This window comes from Saccostrea echinata, unplaced genomic scaffold (assembly GCF_033153115.1).
Source record: "Saccostrea echinata isolate AGI-Se365-2 ecotype Australia unplaced genomic scaffold, CSIRO_AGI_Sech_v1 ptg000006l, whole genome shotgun sequence".
In the NCBI taxonomy this organism is placed as follows: Eukaryota; Metazoa; Mollusca; class Bivalvia; order Ostreida; family Ostreidae; genus Saccostrea; species Saccostrea echinata.
In genome coordinates, this window is record NW_026889755.1 from 475,363 (window position 1) to 498,682 (window position 23,320).

A 23,320-nucleotide genomic window follows, 5' to 3' on the forward strand; every position below is an offset into this window, starting at 1 on the left:
ATACGTGTAACATATGGTATGTGCTACCATACGTTACATGTACGTGGCACAATTAGCTGTGTTATTGTTATTGTTACAATAACTCCTAAAATATTATACTACGAAAGGCAACTGTAGAGATACCAATGAGCTTGTTAATATATTTGTGCCTATATTAATTCAGAATTACTTTTATAAAGCCTACAACTGTAGATTTTGAACATTTTTCAAACTGGATATTATTTTTTTCCTTAATACTTTTAATGATCAAAAACTGTATTTTCAACAATTGCTTTACATGTACACGATTGCTTTTTATAAGATAACAGATATTAATTATCCTTTCTTTTGAATTATCAAAAAAATAATTACGATAATCGAAATTCAAATCTGTTTCTATGATTTCATTCCTCATAGAAGTGTTATCAAGAGGTAAAAACGCCACACAGTCAACAGTCCGATCATGTATTTCTTCTACTTCCTGTGATCCAGATAAGGCTGTAGATGGCGATAGAAACACATGTATGAAGACAAAAGAAATAGGTCAATCCTCTCCATACAAAACTGTTTGGTGGACCGTAGATCTCGGAGCCAATTACAGCATTTACAGCATTAGCATAGATTTTAAAGACTATAAGGAGTATGGAGATTACGGTATGTTTTGCTATTGCCTACAAAACTAGAAATACTTAAATTAGGAATACTATTGGTTTAGATAGACACTCCTCTCTTTCTTTCGTTTTCAAGAAAAGAGTTTAATATGCGTCTTTATCATTTCTTAAGGGAGTAATTCATAATCGCTTTATTCTCCTAATGCCTTGCACTTTCAGTTATGAAAATTATTATTGTTTGATCTCCTTCACTATAAAAAAGTTAAAGGGTGGGGTTTTCAGATTTGATAAATTTTGAAGTGTTTTCAAGCGGGAAAAAATGTTCACAGAAAAAAAAAATCGCAGAAATAGAGACCAACATGTCAACAACATTTCATTTTTTATGTACATGTAATATCAAAGACACATATTAAAGATGACAGCATAATGTTGTTCCGGGAGGACTTTGCTTTATATTTCAGAGATGAGACAAAGAGGCCGTTTTGGTGGATTTTCTCTTTACCTTTCGTACACACCTAATATAAAGGGTGATGTTCTTTGTTACAAAAACATGCTTCCATTACCTCCCTTGGAGTTTAATACAACATGTATTGGATATGGTCGTTACGTCATCTATTACAACGAAAGACTGGATGGAGTTACTTACCCTGAAGGATACCAAACTCTGAATCTCTACACTGAGCTGTGTGAAGTGACAGTACAAGGTGTTTTTTTTTTTTGTTCTTTTTTAAGTTGTTTTTAATTAGGAATGTAATGATTCAAACGTCTTCAGCTTTTTTCATAAAATATCTTATTCTTACCTGTAAAATTTTAACTTTAAAATAATTTAACTTTCGTTCTCTCGTTACTATCATAGAGACGATTTGTATGTAATCATATAACATATAAAAGTTATACCCGATTTGATACGAGCTTTTTATGCATCTTTCATTGCAATTTTTATTATTTTATTATTTCACAATCATTGTCGAAAAATTAAATGAAATATACTGCAGAATATTTACGATGGTTTTTTTTTTTTTTTTTTTTTTTTTTTTTTTTTTTTTTTTTTTTAAAAAAAGATTTTCGTTTTTCAGACGTAATATCCGATTGAACATATTATGGCTGACATGTTTCATATCAACTGTAATGACTTTGTTTATTTGCTAAATTTAGCTATAAAATGTTCCACCAACCTGATTAATACACAAGTCCGACTAGCCACCTGAGCCTAAGTGGTTTATGAACCTTGTTAATAGATTTGTAATTTTTAGATCTTTTCTATTTTTTATCACTGTTCGTTCTCTTAATAACCTTTTTCTGCCCTGTTCACACGTACGTTTTTAAGTACAATTTAAATTTTAATCTACTTACACTTGTTTGTTAAAAGGAATTAAGGGGTTTTTGCTCATTAGAAATTCTTTTTTAAAAATTCTTCCGCAGTTTTTTTAAGGTTAAGGTTTTTTCGGCATCAGAAATTCTTATTTAAAATTCTTTCGCATTTTTTTAATTAGAAAAGGGTTAGTGTCCCAAAGTATAAGTCTGAAAAAAACTTTGATTTTATATCTCTGCAATGGCCTGTTTAAGATATCTGCATGTAACAAATTTCCCGTGTTCTACATTTTGTAACTTTTTTTTCAGGGTGTATTTATTGATAGTCTACAGAATATTTCTTAGGTTATTGTGTCTCAATTTTAAATAGTTATATCATGAATTCTGACAAAGAATACAAAATGTCTATATATAGACTAAAGTTAATTTGAGGGATTGGGTGTTCATGGGCAAGCAAAATTAATTAGTTCATAGGACGATGATGTCGTTAGTTTCTCGCTTATACAATTGATTCAATGAATCAATCTGCTAACAAAAACAAACAAACAAACAAACTTTCAGAGGTATATGAATTCATAGGTATGTAGAACTCACGAAATACATTATCAGTGGTTCCCAACGAACAATGATGATTCCACAGAAAAAAGGTAGAGATCAGGTGATCATGCTTACTCCTTCCCTGTCGACCGGTTATAACCGTCGTGTGCTCCTTGTCATCATCAGAAAATTCAGTATGTAAATAATGACCTATCAATAAGTATGAGAAACTTCAGTCAGCAATCGACTTAAGTATATATTGTGTTTGCTGACAAGGTTATGGTATCGATGGAATGATGATTTTATAAGAGATTGAAGAAATCCTTGTTTCATCACCTTGTTTTTTGATAGCTTGCCTCGAACCAACCGTGAGACATTTACCCCATGTACATGTGATAAGGGTATATTGCTACAAGGTATCGCAGGCAGGCCGAGTGGTCGCCTCATAATAGGAATACAAGGACTAACATGACTATGCTCTTTGAATTAATCACATTTTATTGGCTTTGTACAAATGTAAAATTTCAAAATGGAACGTTGTTTGGGTAGAATGGCTTCCTGGACCAAATGGGATCTACAAAATTATTGTAAATTACATTAAAACAATTGTATTTAAAATATACTAACTGGATTCGTGCTCGTGCATATCATAACGTTTACTGTATACTTTACATTTTACTGCATACTGCATTTTACTGCAAATACTCAAGCATTTTACTGCGTACTGCATTTTACTGCAAATACTCGAGCATTTTACTGCATATTCCACTAATTATACGAAATATTTGCATACTATACACACGTACTTTACACCATACATTATATAGCTACTACATACTTTAATATACTTGTATACTATTAGAATAATACTTGAAATGATAGCAATGCACACATTACTCAATCACATAATTTACATCAAAATTAAGAACTAAGGTCCTCGGCCATTTCAGGAAACTGTATCAGATAAAAACCTTTAAATAGATAAAACAAACCTACCTCAGAAGAGATGTGAAAGTCTGGTCAATACTTTATCTTTATGAAGAATACTATGTAAATACTCGAGCAAGTCAAGTCCGTATACTCTACTTGATTGCTACACCCAAACTGACTACAAAACGGTACGGGATTAAAACCCGCCAAGTAAATTCTAACTGAACAAGTCGACCGCATGGCGCAGTGGTTAGAGCGTCTGCTCTAGAGTCTCGGAGTAAGGAGTTGATCCTTACGTCTCGGGTTCGAATCCCACAGTTGGACGTGGAGACCGGTCGTTCGGATGAGACCGTATAAACCGAGGTCCCGTGTCGCAGTAGGTGCTGGCACGAAAAAGATCCCTCACTGCTCAATGGCCGTAAGTGCAGAGTATAGGTCAGAATGTGTAGCCCTCCACCGCCAAGTGGTGGCGTCTCCATATGAGTGAAAAATTCTCGAGAGGGACGTTAAACAACAAACAATCAATCAGTCAATTTACTGAACAAATAAAATGTTATGGAACATAGTTATGACATTTAAGTTAGTTATTTACATAGCGAGAAATGTATGTTAAAATATATGGAACCATGTTTGGACGTTAATTGTGACACATAGGAAATGGAAATTGGCGACAGAAAAAAATGAAGTCATCAAATTTATCATAAAGTTTCGTTGTAAGATTTTTGATGATATCTTTTTCAAGTAAAATATCCAAATATGAAACAGGTTTAAGGTGTGTCACACTCGATGGAATTTCAAGTTCCCTGGAATATATTGACTAACATATGCATGGAAGTACCTTTTGTTAATTGATAATACGTCTAAATATCAAAATGTGTAGTTTTAGGCCATTGCAAGATTTTTTTTCTTCTTGTGTTTAAGTTTTTGTGTAAAGTTCTGCCTTATATAGATGCACAAGTAGGTCTAGTATAAACATTTAGAACCCTTAACTTTCTATCTTGTGCAAGGAAGAATAGGAAATTAAAATCTGTTCAAATCATGGTTCCCGTGGGTTGATTTGTGCTACTATCAAATGGAAATTATCAATAAACAAAGGTGAATGCAACTCTGATGATCGTTTTGGCCAATATTGTAAACATTGCTCATAACAACAAAATACCAAAATACCGTTCGTTTGTAAATTTTCTTTAAATCAGGTTGTGCAGAAGAAGGGTTTTATGGAAGTAACTGTAGCATATATTGTCCAATCAACTGTCAAGATCAGATATGTAACATAGTCAACGGAGCATGCCTTGGGTGTTTGCCTGGATATGTAGGGGAGATGTGCGAAGACGGTATGAAAGCTGTAAAATTAATAAATTTAACATTGCATTAGAACATTGATGTCTTATTTTTTTTTATATTTCTAAATTCAGAATGCGCATGGGGGTTTTATGGTATGGAATGCAAAAAGAAATGTGGAGGACATTGTAAAAAAAAAACATTTCATGTAACCACGTGACTGGTAATTGTGATAGAGGATGTGCCGCTGGCTGGATTGGGAAACAGTGTAATCAACGTAATTATAAACGAAATAGCCTAACAAATATTTATCGTTTATAAGTAGACCTTTTTCTGGAGAGTAAATATCATTGTCAATACAATTAAAAAACCTTCGAAATTCCAAATTTTATTGTATGAAAGTCTATGGTTAATTAAAAAGAATATGATTATGTTAAAAATTTTAAGGTAAATTAGAAAGAATATTTGTAAAGAAATGTTTATCACTTACCTCATATTCTATTTCTAATTTTAATTCTATTTTAACGGACATATCTGCATTTAACACCCGTTTATTGCTTATAATTCACATGAAATAAATAAACATGTTGGTGTACCACTAAATTCCAACATAAAAATACTGTATATAAGCCCGATTTTTCAAGGTACATTTTAGTCCCGACTTATAATCAAGTCCTACAAATATCGGCATTTTCTGGAAGAGTAAAAGTGGTATTCATTCAATTTAACTGATTACATTGAAAAACTGTGAACATGCACGAAAGATTGTTATGAGGTACCATAAGCATTATGAGAAATAAACTTTACATATTTCAATCGTCTTAATTTTGATTTTAAATGCTACCTAAAGAACAAGTATCTATACTATACCTGCAACAAATTATGAAACAGATAGAAAAAATAAAACAAAAACAATTATCTGAAATTGTAACAATTCCTGCACAAACTATAAGTGAATCAGTAGAAAATTCCTCTTAAAATAACTAAAAATATTCAACCGACCTATAGACGAAATGACTAAACTAACATGTAAGTAAAAGTTTATTACATGTATATTTTCAAACTGAACTGCTTATAAAACTTTTTGAAAGAATTCTGAAAAGAACTAGTTTCATAATTTTTTTTTCATTTTTTTGGAAAGAAATGCATGACTAAGAATGACAGAAAATAATATTTTTAAAATAACAGAATGTAAGGATGGAACCTATGGTCCTGAATGTGTTTATAACTGCAGTGACCACTGCCTTAATAACGCCTTCTGTAATAAGAAGAATGGATTTTGTGAATTGGGTTGTAAAATCGGATATTCTGGAAATCTCTGCAACGATGGTAAGTTTTCACAGGATGGTAATGCGTCATTCAGCCAACTGAACGGTCACTGAAAGATATTTGGAAAGGTGGTTGAAGGGCTGGGCTCTGTTATTGAGATATATTGCATAAATATCAGTCACCTTAATTCAGTTAAAGAGGTTGCATACTTTTATTTTGTGTTTGTCATATTTTGATAGTATATAAATGTCCATGGCAGGTATTTTAATTCAACATTTATGGCTCTTTCAACAGTTTGTCCCAGTGGATATTTTGGTCAAAATTGCAGTAATCATTGTAGTAAAAACTGTATCAATGGAAAATGCAGTTACGTAGATGGAGCTTGTACAGAAGGATGCTCAAAAGGTTATACGGGAATGAGGTGTTTGTACTGTAAGAATCAAAATATTTTTAAAATTGCGATTTTCATGTACATTCAATTGAGGGCCATTCTTTACGAAGATCATTATTTTAAGGAAATAGTGCCAGAGGAAGAATTTTATAATTACATGTAAATATAGTTTTAATATTGGTGCTCAAAGTGTGACTTGTTTTCAGTCTGTCAGGAAGGGTATTATGGTGAAAACTGTTCTAACCTTTGTCCAACAAAATGCCGTTATACATGTCACCGTGTACAGGGAACCTGCATTGAAGGTTGGTAAGCGCAACCTTGCCTGAGTTATGTATATTATAAATACGCAAAATTATATTGATTAAAAATATTTGCTTCTAGGATAAAAATTGTTTGACCATATAGTATCAAAATTACCACGTCAGACCCTAAAAAGGAAGAATGAGAGATTTTATTGAATGTGTATAATTTGAGATGTTAGAATTGACTGTCAGGAAGGGTATTATGGTGAAAACTGTTCTAACCTTTGTCCAACAAAATGCCGTTATACATGTCACCATGTACAGGGAACCTGCATTGAAGGTTGGTAAGCGCAACCTTGCCTGAGTTATGTATATTATAAATACGCAAAATTATATTGATTAAAAATATTTGCTTCTAGGATAAAAATTGTTTGACCATATAGTATCAAAATTACCACGTCAGACCCTAAAAAGGAAGAATGAGAGATTTTATTGAATGTGTATAATTTGAGATGTTAGAATTGATTGCGGTACTTATGATAGCTGGGTGTGTATAATTTGAGATGTTAGAATTGATTGCGGTACTTATGATAGCTGGGTGAGTTATTTTTGTCTCCTGAAATACTGAAATCTATGTAAAAAAAAAAAAGATCCTTTCAAAGTTGGTAACTTATTGGTCTTATATACATGTTCACTGCTGATAAAGATAAGGTGAGGACCTGTGTCAGGCCTTGTTATAATTATGTCTTAGTTTTGTCTAAAAAAGATTTGAAATATAATTTATGTACAATGTACACCAAAATATCTCAACTGATTACATAAAATTAATAAGTGTGCTATTCTTTCTGGAGGAATACATGAAGATTATACTTGACTTATCACGTCTGTTTTATATATTTTTATTTGACAAGGAAGCTCCACCGATATCAATATATTTATGATATCAGACAGTATCTTGAGATCGATGTGATTATCAATGGATATACCCGCCTCTGCTTTAAAGTTTATAGCTTAGGACTTATTGTCAGAGTGATTTTTGTATGGAGATGGACAGAGTAAGAAAAACAACAAATACTTGATTTTACAAATTTATTTATTTTTGCTTTATTTCTGTTGTAGATGAAGCGTCAACAGGACAATGGAAACTAGGATTTTCAGTTTCGGCGACGCTTAACATTTTATTGTTAATATTTTTTGCTGCCTTTATTACACTCAACAGGTAATATAAAAGTGTGATTATATTGTTGTTTTTTGTATTTTGAATTGCAATGCGACTTTAATTTTTTTTTTTACTCTATATATCCTTAATATGAAAACGTAATTTACATTATGAATTTGTTTGTCTTTGTTTTCAGAAAAAAACTCAGTAATTTTTTTCAAAGGGAGAAAATACACCAAATTCCAAGAAATGGCAACAAAACAAATATAGGACCTGCAAATGTACAAACTAATTCAGAAAAACCATCGTACGAGGATTTGAATACTTGTGAAAATAAAGTCGAATACCAAAAATTAAAAGTAGAAAACAAAATTGCTTATGAAAATCTCGCATTTATATAATATATAAATATATAGAAAATGTTCAACATTATACTTTTGTTTACAATTTTATAATACTATTAAATTATATTGTTACAGTCCGTCTTTATGTGCAGTGATTTGTTTTACACGTGCTTTTATATCATCATTAAACTTTGTTCGCATAAATATATGTTATTTAATAAATAGCTTCGAATTGCATGTCCCTTCATTTGTGTATATGTATGAAGAAATGGAGAGGAAGACAGACGAATTTAACCTTATTTCAAACATTAGAGAAGAACAATAAAAACAATTCTACATAAGGCGAATGGAAGTTCTGTATCAACAGGGAAAATATTCACCATATTCATCTTATAAACTTGCACTTTAACGACATTGTTTAAGTACCTGATATAATCGCCTTGAAGTCTGTTGTATTATTTGGATGATATTTTCATATTTAAGAGCTTTACTGGACAAGGCAAACTGACAACAAATCTTTATGATAAACATGGAGACCTTCGCTAATTTCCCTCATTTGCGTAGATATGCATATGTAGTTTATGTCTCACAGGTGCTTCCTACGCAAGGACAAAAACGATTTAGACGCAGACTACTGACAAATTAGTTGTTGATACAAGGATATTCTCGTTTAAAATCTCTATGGTCGATGTAATGACCTCTGAAATACAAACTGTCCTAAAGTCAAATATTGACTGAAGACTTTCATACAAATTTGTTATAATCACATTTCTTTATCATTTCATTTTATGTTTGTTTGTTGTTGTTAATCTGTAAATTGATTTTATCAAAGAATTTGATATACTCTTTTTTCATTTGCATTTCTGAGTATAGAAATAGAAAGGACAGTAGGGGAAAATGAAATAAAGGAACTTCTTTAGAACATTGGAAAACAACAATTACATTTCCTATTTCAGGATTTAAAAATCGCAAAGGTTAGACTTTTCTGCCATAGGTCAATATAGTCAAGCACATAATTTATCTACATAAAATTGACACAAAAGGTTTATCAATAAATCGACTTTTACTGTTCAATGTTTTGATCAGAGCTAGAATAATATTTCTGTGTTACTTTGACGATAAGCACGGTATTCTTTTTTCTTCAAAGAAAAAGGTTCCAAAAATGCTAGAGAAGTTAGTCACAAGGAGTAAAAATGAAATTCTACCGCATTGTGTCTTTTAACTAAATATGATGAAAAAGAACAGTAATAAAGCTCAAATTTCGATTGGAACGATGCAAATTTGGATCAGAGCACCCGGACCTCTAAAGACATCAAAGATGGAATCAGGGCCACGGATGTATAGAATTGTAAATAAGGAGTCTTAAATTCATTTAAGGTAAAATAATTACAAAGTTTGTTAAATAGGACCACAAAAACGATTTCCAAAGAGAAAATTAGCTGCCAATTTCACACAAGGAAAATTAGACAAAAGGACTGGACGAAAACATAAGAAAAGACATTTTCCTCTTATGTTTGCAACCATAATAAGGAAGTTGAACAATGAAAATGATCAACATCATAAATATCTATCCTTCTTAAATACTGAAACAACGCCCTACCTAGCTTATTAACTTTTGATAAAAACTAAATATTTCCTGGTAATTTACTGAAAATATTTGAGAATGTTTATTACTTTTCAAATATTAGTATTAATAACAGGAATTTCTAGCTTGTTTGGATTCGGTAAGCAAAATTTTGAACATTCTCTAGCTTATTTTACGATCCGTAATTTTACTACCAAATTCTGGTTAATGACCTTGGATAATCTGAGATAATTTTCTTGAATTTTATATAATGATATATTAAGATAAAGGACTTCAGATTAAAAGATATCAGATTTTATTATTTTTTTTTACGTTTTGCAAATTAACTAATTAAGTAAGTTTAGAATATTTCAAATGCCATAGAAAACGCATTTTCCCCAATTATTAATTGCAGATTACTTTTTAATTGAAATTTATGTTCATTTGAAAGTCTCAGGTGTTGTACTTTTCATAGATGTTTGCCATTATTGTATAAAGTTGAATTCAACATAAAATATAGTGAAAGAGTAGTTACTTATTTAGAACACTGGAATATTAGTTTGTCTCGTTAACATTCAGTTTATTGCTCCTTGGGTTCACTTGATTTAACATCAAATGGATGAGATTTACTTGATGTCATATATGTTTCAGCTGTACATTTGCTTCAACTTTACATTTGCAGCTTGTCCAAACGGTACTTTTGGTTCTAGCTGTGGAAAAAACTGCTCAGAAAACTGACAAGGTATATGTAATCATATTGACGGTCATTGTGACTGTTTACCAGGGTTCAAAGATTCACCAAAATGTACAACAGGTTGGTTTATCAATCTGCTTCACCTTTGTGAAAAAAAACTTAATTAATTGTGTATATGTTGAGTGATTTTAAAGATATACACGCTATAACTTGCGTCAGTTAAAAATAAAGTTGGAAATTTATTCATTTTGTTTACCAAATAAAGTTACAAAAATATTGTAAATTACACAAGTGGAAATGAACTCATTATAAAGATCTCAAATTATAATTATTTATTATCCTACTAGGACAGTAATGCCTCTAGTTAAATTCATGCATCATGTGACACCGTCGCTACTTTTAGATTGATAAACAAAAATGGAGTCAAGAAAACGATGTAGGCCGTTTGGTATACAAAATAACTTTTGACATGGATGGCGTAAGTTTTTGTTTAAAGATACTTATCTTTGAAAACAACCGATATTAACCATCTACTCTGTAATGACAGATATTAACTTTTATTCAAAATCGTAGTCAAAATGCAACGTACCTCGTTGTCTATGATTTCCCGCGGACATGCGTGTCTATATACTGTTTACGCACTTCCTTCATCAATATTCATGAATAGGCTGAATTCTTAATTGCAGATCTTGCTTAATTGTTTTGTAATTACAACGACTTATTTAGTAAAACTTTATGGAAAGTAATTATTTTTTATTACACATCATGTTTTTCAAATCATTTAATCATTTTGTTTCACATAAAAAATCGCGTTTATATAGCGTGTATATCTTTAAGAATGTAAAGTATGAAACAGTATTAATCGTAATTTCAAATAAGAGATAATTGATATAAAAAAGATATTTTAACTATTAATGAAATAATTTACCGAAGTTTTCATTTTATTTTATTTTATTATTATTTTTTTTTTGAAAATGGCTCATTTTTCAATCATCGCCTCTTTCATTTTATTTCCAAGGAAATGAAAATGACATGCTGAAAAATTGACATACAAAATGACATGTAAATGATGTTTACTTGTGTGATACTTAGAATTAGTTTGATTAGTTTGATTAATGATTGTAGAATGTTTGAATGGATTCTTTGGAGTAAATTGTCAGCATAGATGTAGTGGCCACTGTCTTAACGGTGAGAACTGCAGAAGGTTTGATGGTATCTGTCCCCAGGGATGTCAGGATCATTATAAAGGACTGCTTTGTGATTACAAATGTAAGTTTCTGTGGTAATATTGTGTCTTTATAGCCATAGGACTGTCTAATGTGTTGAAAAGATCAGTAAAATAAAACCTCAGACATTATCAGAATTCATTGATTTACATTTAGATGGAATTTCAAGGGGGAAAATTATTTTTAAAAAAAAATTAAATATTTGAATTTTGATATGACAAGCCCTTTAAACTTCTCATTTTTAATTAATGTTGTAGATAAAAATTCGAAAGGAAAGTGGACATTGGAATTTTCAATATCCTTTGCTCTGAACATCGCACTTGTAATATTCATCGGTATCTTTCTTATACTCATTAGGTAAAGTAGAAGTGTTGTTAAGAAATCTACATGTATGCTTCTATTGACAAACATGTCAAACAAACATTTTTTTCCGAATTAATCTTAATCTTTGAAATTATACAAAAACATTTTGAAAAAATATTATCTTTTCTTCTCAAATTAGAATAAATCTCTGCTACAATAGATAATTATAAATTTGACATAGAAAGCATAATTCCTTCTTTTTTGGATTAATCAAACAATGGTTTGTCTATAATGCCCAAAGAATTTTGCTAAAAATTGAATTTTTTCATTAATTGTGCTTGCAAACTTTGTAATTATTAAAAGAAAATTCAAATTTCCGGAGAAAACATTTTTTTCTTAATGTAGGATCTATCTTCATTAAATAAATCTATTACTTTTGTTTAGTAGAAAATATCAAACAGTTTTAGGTCAACTGCCCTTGTTATACTCAGATTCTTTTTGTAAGTTAGGAACATAAGGTCATATACGTTCATGGTATTTTGTAGGAAAGGAGCTCTTACTTCCTTCCAAAGGAAAACAAAGCATCATATTCCAGCAAATGACGTTCAAACAGATATAGGATTAGCTGAAATTGATAGTTCGACTGAGAAACTAGACCAGGAGGAAACAAAATTTAGAAATCATTTTGAAGATTTTGATGACTATTATCAATGGCGAGCAAAGCAAAACTTTGTATTTGTAGAACTTTGAGAGACATCTGCAAAGATCGGTTCAAAGCAAATTTTCACATTGTGGAATGATAGTTTCTTTTCTAAATGAGAAATAAATAGAGGAAAAGAATAAAGAGCAATTAACTTGAAGTGTGAGAAAGAAATATCAATCTAAAGTGCTTGAATTCCATGTGCAACACAACAAATCCACAGTTTCGGTGTTTAGTTTGAAATTTTCATCTTTTATGCATAGAGTATATAAGGAAAATAAAAATCACACCAATTCTATTCTTTTAAGCAATCTTTCATCGAAGTCAATATTTGAATATTGAGATTAAAATATAATTTTGGACAAAATTTAGGACTGTGTAAAAGAGAATGTAATTGAAAAAAAAACCTTTTCTTATAATGAAATGCTTTTAAATGATATTTTATATTTCAGTATAAACGACACGCAGTATTCAATATTGCAGAGCAAAATATGATTTCGTCTCAATACCAATGCAGGCAGGCCAGTGATATATTGTATATCTGTATGTTTTAAACGAAATACTATTTAAAGCTTATTAAACGAATATGTTCCTAAAACAAGAAAAAACGGTTTACTTGAAATAGTCTAAACTGTAGTTAAAATAATTGACAGATCTTTTCTTAGTGACACATATTGACGAGCATTTTAGTATTTCATGCTCCATACCATCCAAGGCATTACCACGCGACACAGCGTAATGCAATCCATTGCAAGGAGTTACTACATATACATTATGCAATGGCATGAGAATGATATATTATACAATAATTGCCTACTAGGTAACCTTATTAGCGAGGCAACTTCACATACTGACCTAGTAAACGCCTCCTATACACAAGTACTCCAAAGTTGACATAAAAAGGATGCTGGAGTTCCTCATTGACAACATTTATGTAGTCTTCGGAGACCAAGTTTTCCAACAAACTGCTCCTTTATTAGCTGACCTGTTTTTATATTCTTATGAAGCAGAATTCATTAAAAAACATCTTCACAAGAAGAGGAGAACACTAGCCGTGGTCTTCAACATCGATATATCGACGATATTTTACCAATTAACAAAAGTTATTCTCATTTGTATGTCAACTCGATACAACCCAGTGAAGCTGAAACAATAGACCTTTTTAATAATATATGCAGACATGCGCAGAAGTACTTCCGAGTGGAAAAATCACGACTCGTTCTGTGCAACATTCTACGCTTCATTTTCGTCAAAAGTGTTTTATAAACATCGTCGTATATTTTTGTTGAATTGATATTTACTTATTATTATTAAACTGAATAAAATTGGTTTGAAATATGTTTTATTTTATTTATTTCAATTCATGTACGAGTGACAAACATTTCCTGTTTATCGTTACCTTGTTTACATTGGCAACGAGTTACAACAGTATGGCGACCCGCGAAAACTTAAAGAAAACAAACGTAAGTGTATTGCGTAGCATAGCAGCTGATCTGGGGATCAATTCAAAGAAAAGGATGATCTTATATGTGACATATTATCCAGTCAAACACCAGCAGCTTTAATAACTCCAGTTGTGCAATTGCCATCTTCCGTTAATTCCACTGACGTGCAGTTTAAGGAAAACTTGCCCCCTTTTAATGCAGTCCATTATCAGTCGATATCGGAGGATTTCAAACCTCCCATTATGTCATTCTCTATGGTGTATGAATTCGTGATAACGAGGCGAAGGCAGGAAGGGGATCAAAGCATCCAAAACTTCAAGGGTTTAGACAAGTCCGTGAAGCATTTTGATGCCGGAGATGTCCAGAATATGTGTATTGCACGAGTAAGTTAATAATATTATTCAAACCTAGTCTTTATAAAGAAATTTAACTACAGACATTTATGAATTACATATAGATGTTTCTAGGTCAGTTAAGATAAATATTCAGCACTTTGAGAGAGAGTGTATTTGACAAACACACATACATAGCTGATTTATTGTAATCTGATGCATGGCCGTAGGAACCGGGGGAGGGGGGTGCCCCCACAATGATTTTGCCAATACATAGAATACTATAGAAAACATAGCTACTACATGCTTGTGCCCCCTCAATAAAAACGTCTGATGACATTTTTCTTTTTTTTTTTTTTTTTACTTGTCAAGGAATTTTTTGGTAGTTGATAGTGCCCCCCCCCCCATTTAAAAATGTATGGCTGTGCCCCCCCCCCCCCCCAAACTGAAATTGCTTCCTACCGGCCTGTTACGAAATGATGATCGAGATCATTTGATTCTGAGAAGGAAAAATTTTGGAAATATTTCGTACATATGAAAATTTCCAACAAAAAATAATTTGTCCTCCACTGTTAAGGAAATACCTTGATTGCTACAACACTTTGTCCTGTAAAGGCATAAAAAAATAACCTTTGGCTAATTGAACACAACTTGAAACACCATCACAACGCCCACCCCCCTCCCTTTGATTACATGGCTATCCCTATGTAAACATTGGAAATACATAATACACATGTAATTAAATAGTTTTGAAATTTAATTTCATTTAAATGAACTAATTCATTTTCTGATTTGTTCTGAATACAAGCCCTCAGATTGCTTTGATCTCACTGACATATTGGAGTATATAATGAAAAAAAAAAATTAACCATCAATATATCAGTAGAAGCTTCTGTAGACCTGTGGTTCTGACACAAAATTTACATTTTCCATGAGTAATTTACTACCAATATTATGAATTAGAAGAAAAAAGCAAGAATTGGAAATAAAGAAAAATGATATTCGTACTCAACTTTCAGAAAGAATCTTGATGTCATTTTTCAAAAAATGACAATATAATTAAAATAATTTTTTTACAAAAATTTCAGATTGATGAATCTACAGTGTACATTAGAACATTTTGCTTAGCATCAATGAAAAAACAGCGTTACCAGGTTTTTTGTGCATAAGTAATGCTGATGGAACAAACAGGGTGGACTTTGCTTACAGTCAATGCCCCATTGGGTAAGTATTACACAGTTCTTATCTTCAAAATAGCAGATGAAATCTAATTTTTCATTTTATATTATTCTAATAATATGTTGTTATATATGTGTTCATATTTTCTGTAAATTACATATACAGATTAGCTCAAGCATGCAGTCATATTGGGGGGCTGCTCTTCACCATATGCAATATGCAATCCACTTCAAAAGCACCTTTGCAAGGAGAACAGAGTTGTACATCAACACTCTGCCAATGGAAAGTGCCACGAACAATGAACCAGAAACCAAAGCATATAAGCAACCTTAACCTTTCAAGGCCAAAGGCAATGGCAAGCAGTGAAACTGATGATGATGTAGCCAGGTTATCATCACCATCACATGGTTCAGCAATGGCCAGGCTCGACCCTCGTCATTCTGAGGACAAACATCATAGCCTTGCTTGGTCTCTGGATCAACTTGGGGAACTAAGAGCTTGTTTCCCTCATACAGGTTTACAAATATATTTTTGAATTGCCTTTTTTTAATGTTTTTGAAGTACAAAAAAGAAAATTGAACAAAAAAAAAAATCTCACTGCAATGAAACAAAAATTTTTCTTTTAATATTATAAATAATTTTAAGTAAATATCATACTCAAACTGAGAGCAGTGTATATAATATTATGAGGATTGAGGTATTGCTAGTATGAAGTTTTAATACATTAAAAGATACAAATATAATTTTGAAATAATTTTTGAATAGGTAAAAGATGTATAATATATCTTAAAATTAAATAAATGATTAGAGGAGTAAAGTATTTAGCATTTTATGCAGTGATTCAATAATAAAATCTTTGTTGTCTAGGTATGGCTCATCTCTGGAATATTCCAGACTCCAATGTCCCTAGTTCTGTGGAAGTTGAAGTGGAAGTTGAGACATCTGTGCACCCATTGTACCTGAAAATGGAAAAGATGCTGTTATCAGATGAGAACTGGGAGTTGTAAATAAAATTTTGAATTTTGATCCTATATGTCTAAAACCTAAACATAGACCAATTAGCAAAAATAGAGATAAAACACAATTATAATTATCTCAATCTAATTAGTTCTTCCATCCACTCCCCATTTTATCAATACATTGCTTCCCTGCGATGTAGCGGATGGAAAATTAATTTTAATTAGATTGATTATTAACTGTAATGTATCTTAATAATTTTAATGCATGCATGTATAATTCTACTAACTTTTTTTATTTGTTATAAAATAAAAACATATCTTTTATGTACTCTTTTCTCATTTCCAACAGTACCACCACCTATGATAGATGAAGAGCTAGTGAACTTTATAGAGGAGAAGACAAGGGGACAGAGACTTTGTGAGATGTGGAGAGCTCTCCACCTTGGGAGAATTACAAGTTCTATGTTTGGTGATGTGCTACTAGCAAGAGAAACCCCAGCAAAATCTCTCGTCAATCAGATCTTACATGGATCAAATCTTGACAAGTAATATTCCTTTTAAAAAATTATAAACAATTAATTATTTTCACATATAGGTTTTTTTCTTTTTTTTTCTTTTTTTTTTTTTTTGGCAAATAAATCTTGCATTGATTATTTTTCATAAATGTAAATAGTAACATTACTAAATGTAAACAATCATTACAATGAATGATTGTAGGAATACTGAAAGTGCATTAATGTTACAATAGCTGGAGTTATTTCCCTTATGTACATGTTATTTTGTAATATCAACCTAGTATGTAGATTAGTCAATATATATATATATATATATATATATATATATATATATATATATATATATATATATATATATATATATATATATATATATATATATAGGATACCTTATCCTTTCTATTACTCTTAATTTAAAATATTTCAGATATACAGCACTACCACCACCAGTCCAATGGGGGATAGATCATGAAGCAGAGGCCAGAGAAGATTACCTTACCATTAAAAGGGCCATAAATGAAAATACAGATGTACATCCTACAGGGATCACCTTGTATTCAACACACTCATTCCTTGGAGCCTCAAGCGATGGGAAGGTAATTGAAAATGGAGACATGGGATTACTGGAAATTAAGTGTCCCTTTTCGATTAAGGGTTACAATATTACCCAGTGCGAAATATCAGAAATCTTGGAACTGAATGATCGACACTTTTGTCTTGAGATGTCATCTTCAGGGCCAACTGTGAGAAAATCTCACAAATTTTATGCACAAGTGCAGGGAGAAATGGCGATCAAGAGTGTACCTTGGGTGGATTTTGTTGTGTGGACTGCAGCTAAAGCAAACAACATTTTTATAGAAAGAATTCTTTTTGATGAGCAATTTGTTACATCTATGATGCCAAAATTAGTTAAATTTTACATGGAGCAAATTTATCCATTATTATACAAGTGTTGAAATTTCTCTATTGATGCAATGCAGTTTTTTGAAGCAAAGGCTTATGAGATTAATGCTGTACGTGTGCATAAATAGGCATATTCAAAATTTAGCGCAGTTACCAGGTATTGAGTTGTTGGTGTATTCATGAAGTAGCGCTACACTGTTAAGCATTGTATATTGTATTTGTAAATGATTTCTTAGTGGTATTCATAAATTAGCGCATCGTTGTCTGCACCAAAGCCGCTAAAATATAAAGCGTGCTCTTTTAAGTACATATACAGTATTAGATGAATTGACTCTAGTTCTATTGCACTTTATAGTGTATCAGTTTATCAGTTTAAGTACACAACTACAAATTTACAATTATTTATCTGTGGAAATTAAAGTGTTGGATATTTGTGATTATTTTTTAAAAACAGAAGGTTGAATCAGGGGATAACTATCTTCTAATTTGGTATTTCGCAAATACCAAATTAAAAGACAGTTATTCCCATTCTAATGCAATATATGCAATTTGTTTGATGTTCATGTCTTATTTTGTGAGTTTTGTTATATAAAATACGTCATGGAGCATTGTGTTTTTGCGTCGCTCTATTATGACGCCACAATGAAAAGCTTTCATTCTCATTAATGCTCGTTTTACTGCCTCAGACGTCAGTGTATTACCCAATCAAAATGTGTTTTAAAAAACAATTGCATTAGAATTTTTTTTTTTTATTTGTGAAAATATTCTTGTAGTGTAATATGTGATAGGAATTGCAAGACGACAGCTCTGATTAAGTATTTTGTATATTGTGTACTTTATTAATTACTAGGAATATTTTAAGTACATAAGTACTTAATAATATGCAATATGGAATGAATTCATTAAAATCAAAACAAGAATTTAAATGTCTTACTTAGAGAGTTATGATTCATCAGTGGAAATCTTTTTCCCATCAACAAGCGGATAATCCAGATTGGTCAGCCAACAGCAGACTTGGAAAATCTTCGTGATGAAGTGGACCATTGTAAGAGGGATCACTCCTTCTAAGACATGAAAGTTCTTCACACGCCCAATGCTCCTTTCAACATGAATCCGAAGTTGGGCAATCTCCTGGGTCTTGAAGACTTCATCTGTTGAAAACTGGTTAGAATTGCCTAGAATACAATATTAAGAAAATTATTTAAGCTAGTTACATGCAATGTTTTCCTGATTTATCTCACAAAAAAAAGAAAGAAAAGAAAAGAAACAACAAACAAACAAATCTAACCATTTGCACATAGATTGAGTTGATTGGGTGGGAGGGGGTGAGGTTAAGATCTGGCATTAAAGGAAGACTAAAAGATTTATTTTAACTTAAAATTCTTATCAGCAAAAAGAAATCCTAATTTTTTAACTCTCGTGAGATAAAAATAAACATCAAAGAGCTGAATGTTTACAACTTTGCACTTCATTTAATACCTCGGAATGGTGGAATGTTTAAGGAACATTGTCTTTTTTCAAGTAAGTCAGCTATGGTGAAGCCTTTGTCTGCCATTACACTGTCGCTAGGCTCAAGTAACTGAAGTAGGCCACATTCCTCAGTTAGCTGACGGTCTGAAGTTTTTCCTGGCCATGCATCAGAAACAAAAGTAATTACTCCTGATGGACTAGTACCGACTAGGAATTTAACAGTGGTATGATGCTTGTAGTTAGAAAATGTTAGGCTTTGATTTATTAGGCTACTTGATGATTGAATGAAAAGTTCTGTACAAACAATAATCACTCTGGTTGATGGATACTTAGATTTAAAGGATTCAGGCATAGTTCTGTTGATAATATCTCTGCTTGGAAATGGGTTTAGAAACTTGAGCTCGGCATGAATTAAACTGATCCAGGTTGTAAAATACATAGAAAATGAAGCACTGCTGATCTGGAATCTCTCTGATATATCCTGCACATAGAGTCCAACTTTCAACCTCATGAGGACAGCAAATAATTGATCAATTGGATGTAAGAAAGATGATGACATTCTCACTCTGTCTGTTGTTGATGTCTGTCCTCCCCCCTCCAATATGTCATCCTTGAACATTTACTGGAAAGGTAGCTGTAATCAATGAAAATACAGAATTAACATTCACACTTCTGTGATGCTAACTTAAGTTATAGCAATTTTTAAAACCTAATAATTTAAGCAGTCAATAACATCTGAAATTTAATTTTTGCATAAACAGTCACAATACCTCTGAAGAAGGTGAATCAGTTTTTTGATACATGACTGTAATTTGTTTCATTATTTATTATGATCATAACTTGTATAAAAATACATATTTGAAGATAATAAAAAGTTAAGAAAAAATGTCAACACTTGCTTGTACAGCCACAGGAAGATTGTAAAAGAAGGTAGCCCTGTGTAAAAACGTGTCATGCCATCATCATCTTTAATGCGCTCAGCAGACCATTTGTGTTTACGTAGGTCCTCTCGAAGTCTTCTTACTTCCTCTTTAAGGTTTCTGTTTTCTTTCAGGAGGGGGTCTTCTTCACATTGTACACCTTTAAATGTGTTAAAATCATCAATAATTTATAGCAAGCAGAATTTTAAAAATTTATTTACATTTTACAAATCTACTGAATATTTTATATTGAAATTGACATACTAGTATCTTACTAAAAAGATATATATTGCAATTGAAATATTCAGTTAAATAATCAATTCATCCATGGTGTACCTGCATCACATGTCAGCTTAATGTCAACATCATCTGTTGGTCCATTTTCATCATGATCACTGGTTAAAGCATTTGCTTCTGTACTGTGATCACCTGACTCGTCTGTTCTACAGTAGGAGCCATGTGCAAGCGGAGAAAACTCTAAATTAGCACACTCTCTCTCCCTGTTTATCCTCTCTGAACAAAGTTTTTCCTTGTAAAAAAAAAGTAGAGCAATAAAAATATTTTTTACAGATATAATTATATATTTTTAAAGGAAATAGGGGTAATTTATAAATCCTGAGCAAAATTATATGAATAACTATGTTTTTGATTTAAAAGAAGGTAGCTCTGACTAAAACGTGTTTTTTTTTTCTTCTTAAATCTGACATCGATCTCTCGTTGTATGTACCTCCTATAAAACACATGTTTGACTGTTTGATTTTAGGCCGTTTTACTTATAAGATTTCAATTAATATATTGGTGAAAATCAAAGGTAGATACCTTGGTTGTTTCTCGTTCAAGTCGTCTCTGTTCCCTGTTAAAATCTTCTTCCGATCGTTTCTGTTTGTAAGCAAATATTGTTGGGGCATAATTATTATCGCTCGGTTCATCTCCGTGCCACCCATCAACAAAATGTTCAGAGCAGATCCAGGTATGCTCGTTTGGCGTCCATTTATCCCTATTAACAGCTTTTATCCAGGCTCTTCTTTTTCTTTTGTTCTTGGGAAACCGAAAGAAACTGACACCCTTCGATCGTGATTTACACACGTTTCGACACTTGTAAACACAACAAGATTTTACCATTTCCGTTCCTAATGAAAACAAATGACGCTTTCCACTCGGAAGCGTTTGTGCGCATGTGCGAGTAACTGTCCCGCACTTAAGTTAAAAGACCTTATAGAAACCACAGAGTCTGCCACAACTGTTTCACATTTAGATGTTTTACTGACTAAAAACAATAAAGGCCAACTAACAACTAAATTGTATGACATACGAGATGACTTTAACTTTTCCATCGTCAATTTTCCTCACATATGTAGTAATATTCCAGTATCACCTGCTTATGGTGTTTATGTCTCCAAACTTATTCGGTCTCAAGAGCTTGCTCTGAGGACGAGCAATTTTTAAAGTCAGGCAGGCTACTTACTGATAAGTTGATATTACAGGGATTTCAACAGCCTCGTTTAAAGTCGGTATTTCGTAAATTTTCTGGTCGTTATAATGACCATATTAGCAAATATAACCTATTAGTAGGTCGTATTTTGGCTGACTTGTTTCATACAAATTGTTAGTCCTTTGTTTCTGTACTGAATTGACTACGAATAGTTCCATCTACCTGATCAATACACGCTCACGGCGGGTGTGACCGGTCAACAGGGGATGCGTACTCCTCCTAGGCACCCGATTCTACCGCTGGGATTCCCATGTGTCCGTGTTTTATGCCCTTTTACACATTTGTATTGTTCATGGGGAGTCTGAGATTGATCACTGTTCGTTATCTTTACCCATACTATGTTGAGACATAGATTAAAAAAATACTTGTAATACCGAGCAGGGTGGTTATTATACAATTATGGACTCTTTCGGTGGTGAATATGGTTTGTTTTCACCAGAAAAATATCAATATTGACTGAGGCCTTTAGCCAAACCCCCAGAAATGTATGAATTCAATAACTGCTGAACACAACGCAGGACGGATTTTTTAAAATATACATGTATTCGTACATAAGGAGGTAGTGAAAATCTGTCAGCCTTTGAACGTGCAACAATTTATGACCCAAAACATAAATTTGCAATAGATAAACTTCCTGGTAGTATATTAATGCTGTCTTATAAAATGGATACTAGATATAAAATATTGTATCTTATTACAGGAAAATATATTTTGATTGGATACGGTAGGAAAATAATTACATACACTGAAAATTTAATTTAAAAATATACACTGATAATGAATTACCTTAGTTTAAAAAAAAAAAAAAAAAAAAAAAAAAAAAAAAAAAAAAAAAACATGAACTTCGGTTCCGCAGCTATACTTACGTGGTGTTGTTCTTAAAGTTCTTTAAATAAGGTAAAAACATGATTATAAATGTACTAAGTAAATCGCAGATCAAGTCATCTGAGAGAAAATTAATCTAATATAAGGGATAAAGTACAGTATAAACCTTTTCAAAATAGGTCAGATTATTATTTAAAGACCGTTTACTTGAATCTTCAAATAAAATAATGATAAAATTCCAAACGTGAAATATAGTGGAGGTCTGCTTTTGTCAGAATGTCACATTCTTATCTTTGGTTGCAAACATTCTATCCATCAGAAAGAGTTATCTTTCTTAAACATATTTCTTGAAATTACGAATAATGAAAATTTTATAAATGGTGAATGATAAACAAGTTTAGTTTTAAACTTTTATGAAAATAAAGAACTATCTCAATTAGAAATATTTTAAGAAAATAGATGTAAATGTTTTATGTCAAATATTTGAATTACATTGAAAAAGCAAATTATAGAAGATAATGTTTGCATCTTACAGGAGCTTTTGACGAACTCGCTTTTTTATCTTTGATAAAGAAAAACTATCTGACATTTTATGATTAATTATTTGAAAGGTTAACTCCTTTATCAGAGGGTCGTTCCACCCTTGACACATTTTTTTCAATATTTACACAGGAACTTAACGAATAAACTGGAAACAAAATAGCAATTTCCCAATATCCTATCAAAGAAGTAATGCTAT

At 31.7% G+C, this 23,320-nt stretch overlaps 1 protein-coding gene and 2 pseudogenes across 1 annotated transcript; 2 read left to right on the forward strand and 1 right to left on the reverse strand.

Moving 5' to 3' along the window:
* Positions 1-377: 377 nt before the first annotated feature.
* LOC133180124 (uncharacterized) lies at positions 378-7,700 on the forward strand. The gene is made up of 5 exons (XM_061314699.1): positions 378-633; positions 1,052-1,287; positions 5,838-5,978; positions 6,516-6,611; positions 7,671-7,700. Exons 1-5 carry the CDS (start codon positions 378-380, stop codon positions 7,698-7,700), a joined length of 759 nt encoding a protein of 252 aa, XP_061170683.1.
* A 6,271-nt stretch (positions 7,701-13,971) lies between these two features.
* On the forward strand, positions 13,972-17,939 carry LOC133180210 (uncharacterized; annotated as a pseudogene).
* A 1,403-nt stretch (positions 17,940-19,342) lies between these two features.
* Positions 19,343-21,401, reverse strand: LOC133180125 (uncharacterized; annotated as a pseudogene).
* Between the last annotated feature and the right edge of the window lie 1,919 nt (positions 21,402-23,320).

Coding starts and splice junctions, on each gene's coding strand:
- LOC133180124 (XM_061314699.1), top strand. CDS start 378: ATGATTTCATTCCTCATAGAAGTGTTATCAAGAGGTAAAAACGCCACA. Junction 634..1,051: donor TAAGGAGTATGGAGATTACG/GTATGTTTTGCT, acceptor TTTATATTTCAG/AGATGAGACAAAGAGGCCGT. Junction 5,979..6,515: donor TGGAAATCTCTGCAACGATG/GTAAGTTTTCAC, acceptor ACTTGTTTTCAG/TCTGTCAGGAAGGGTATTAT.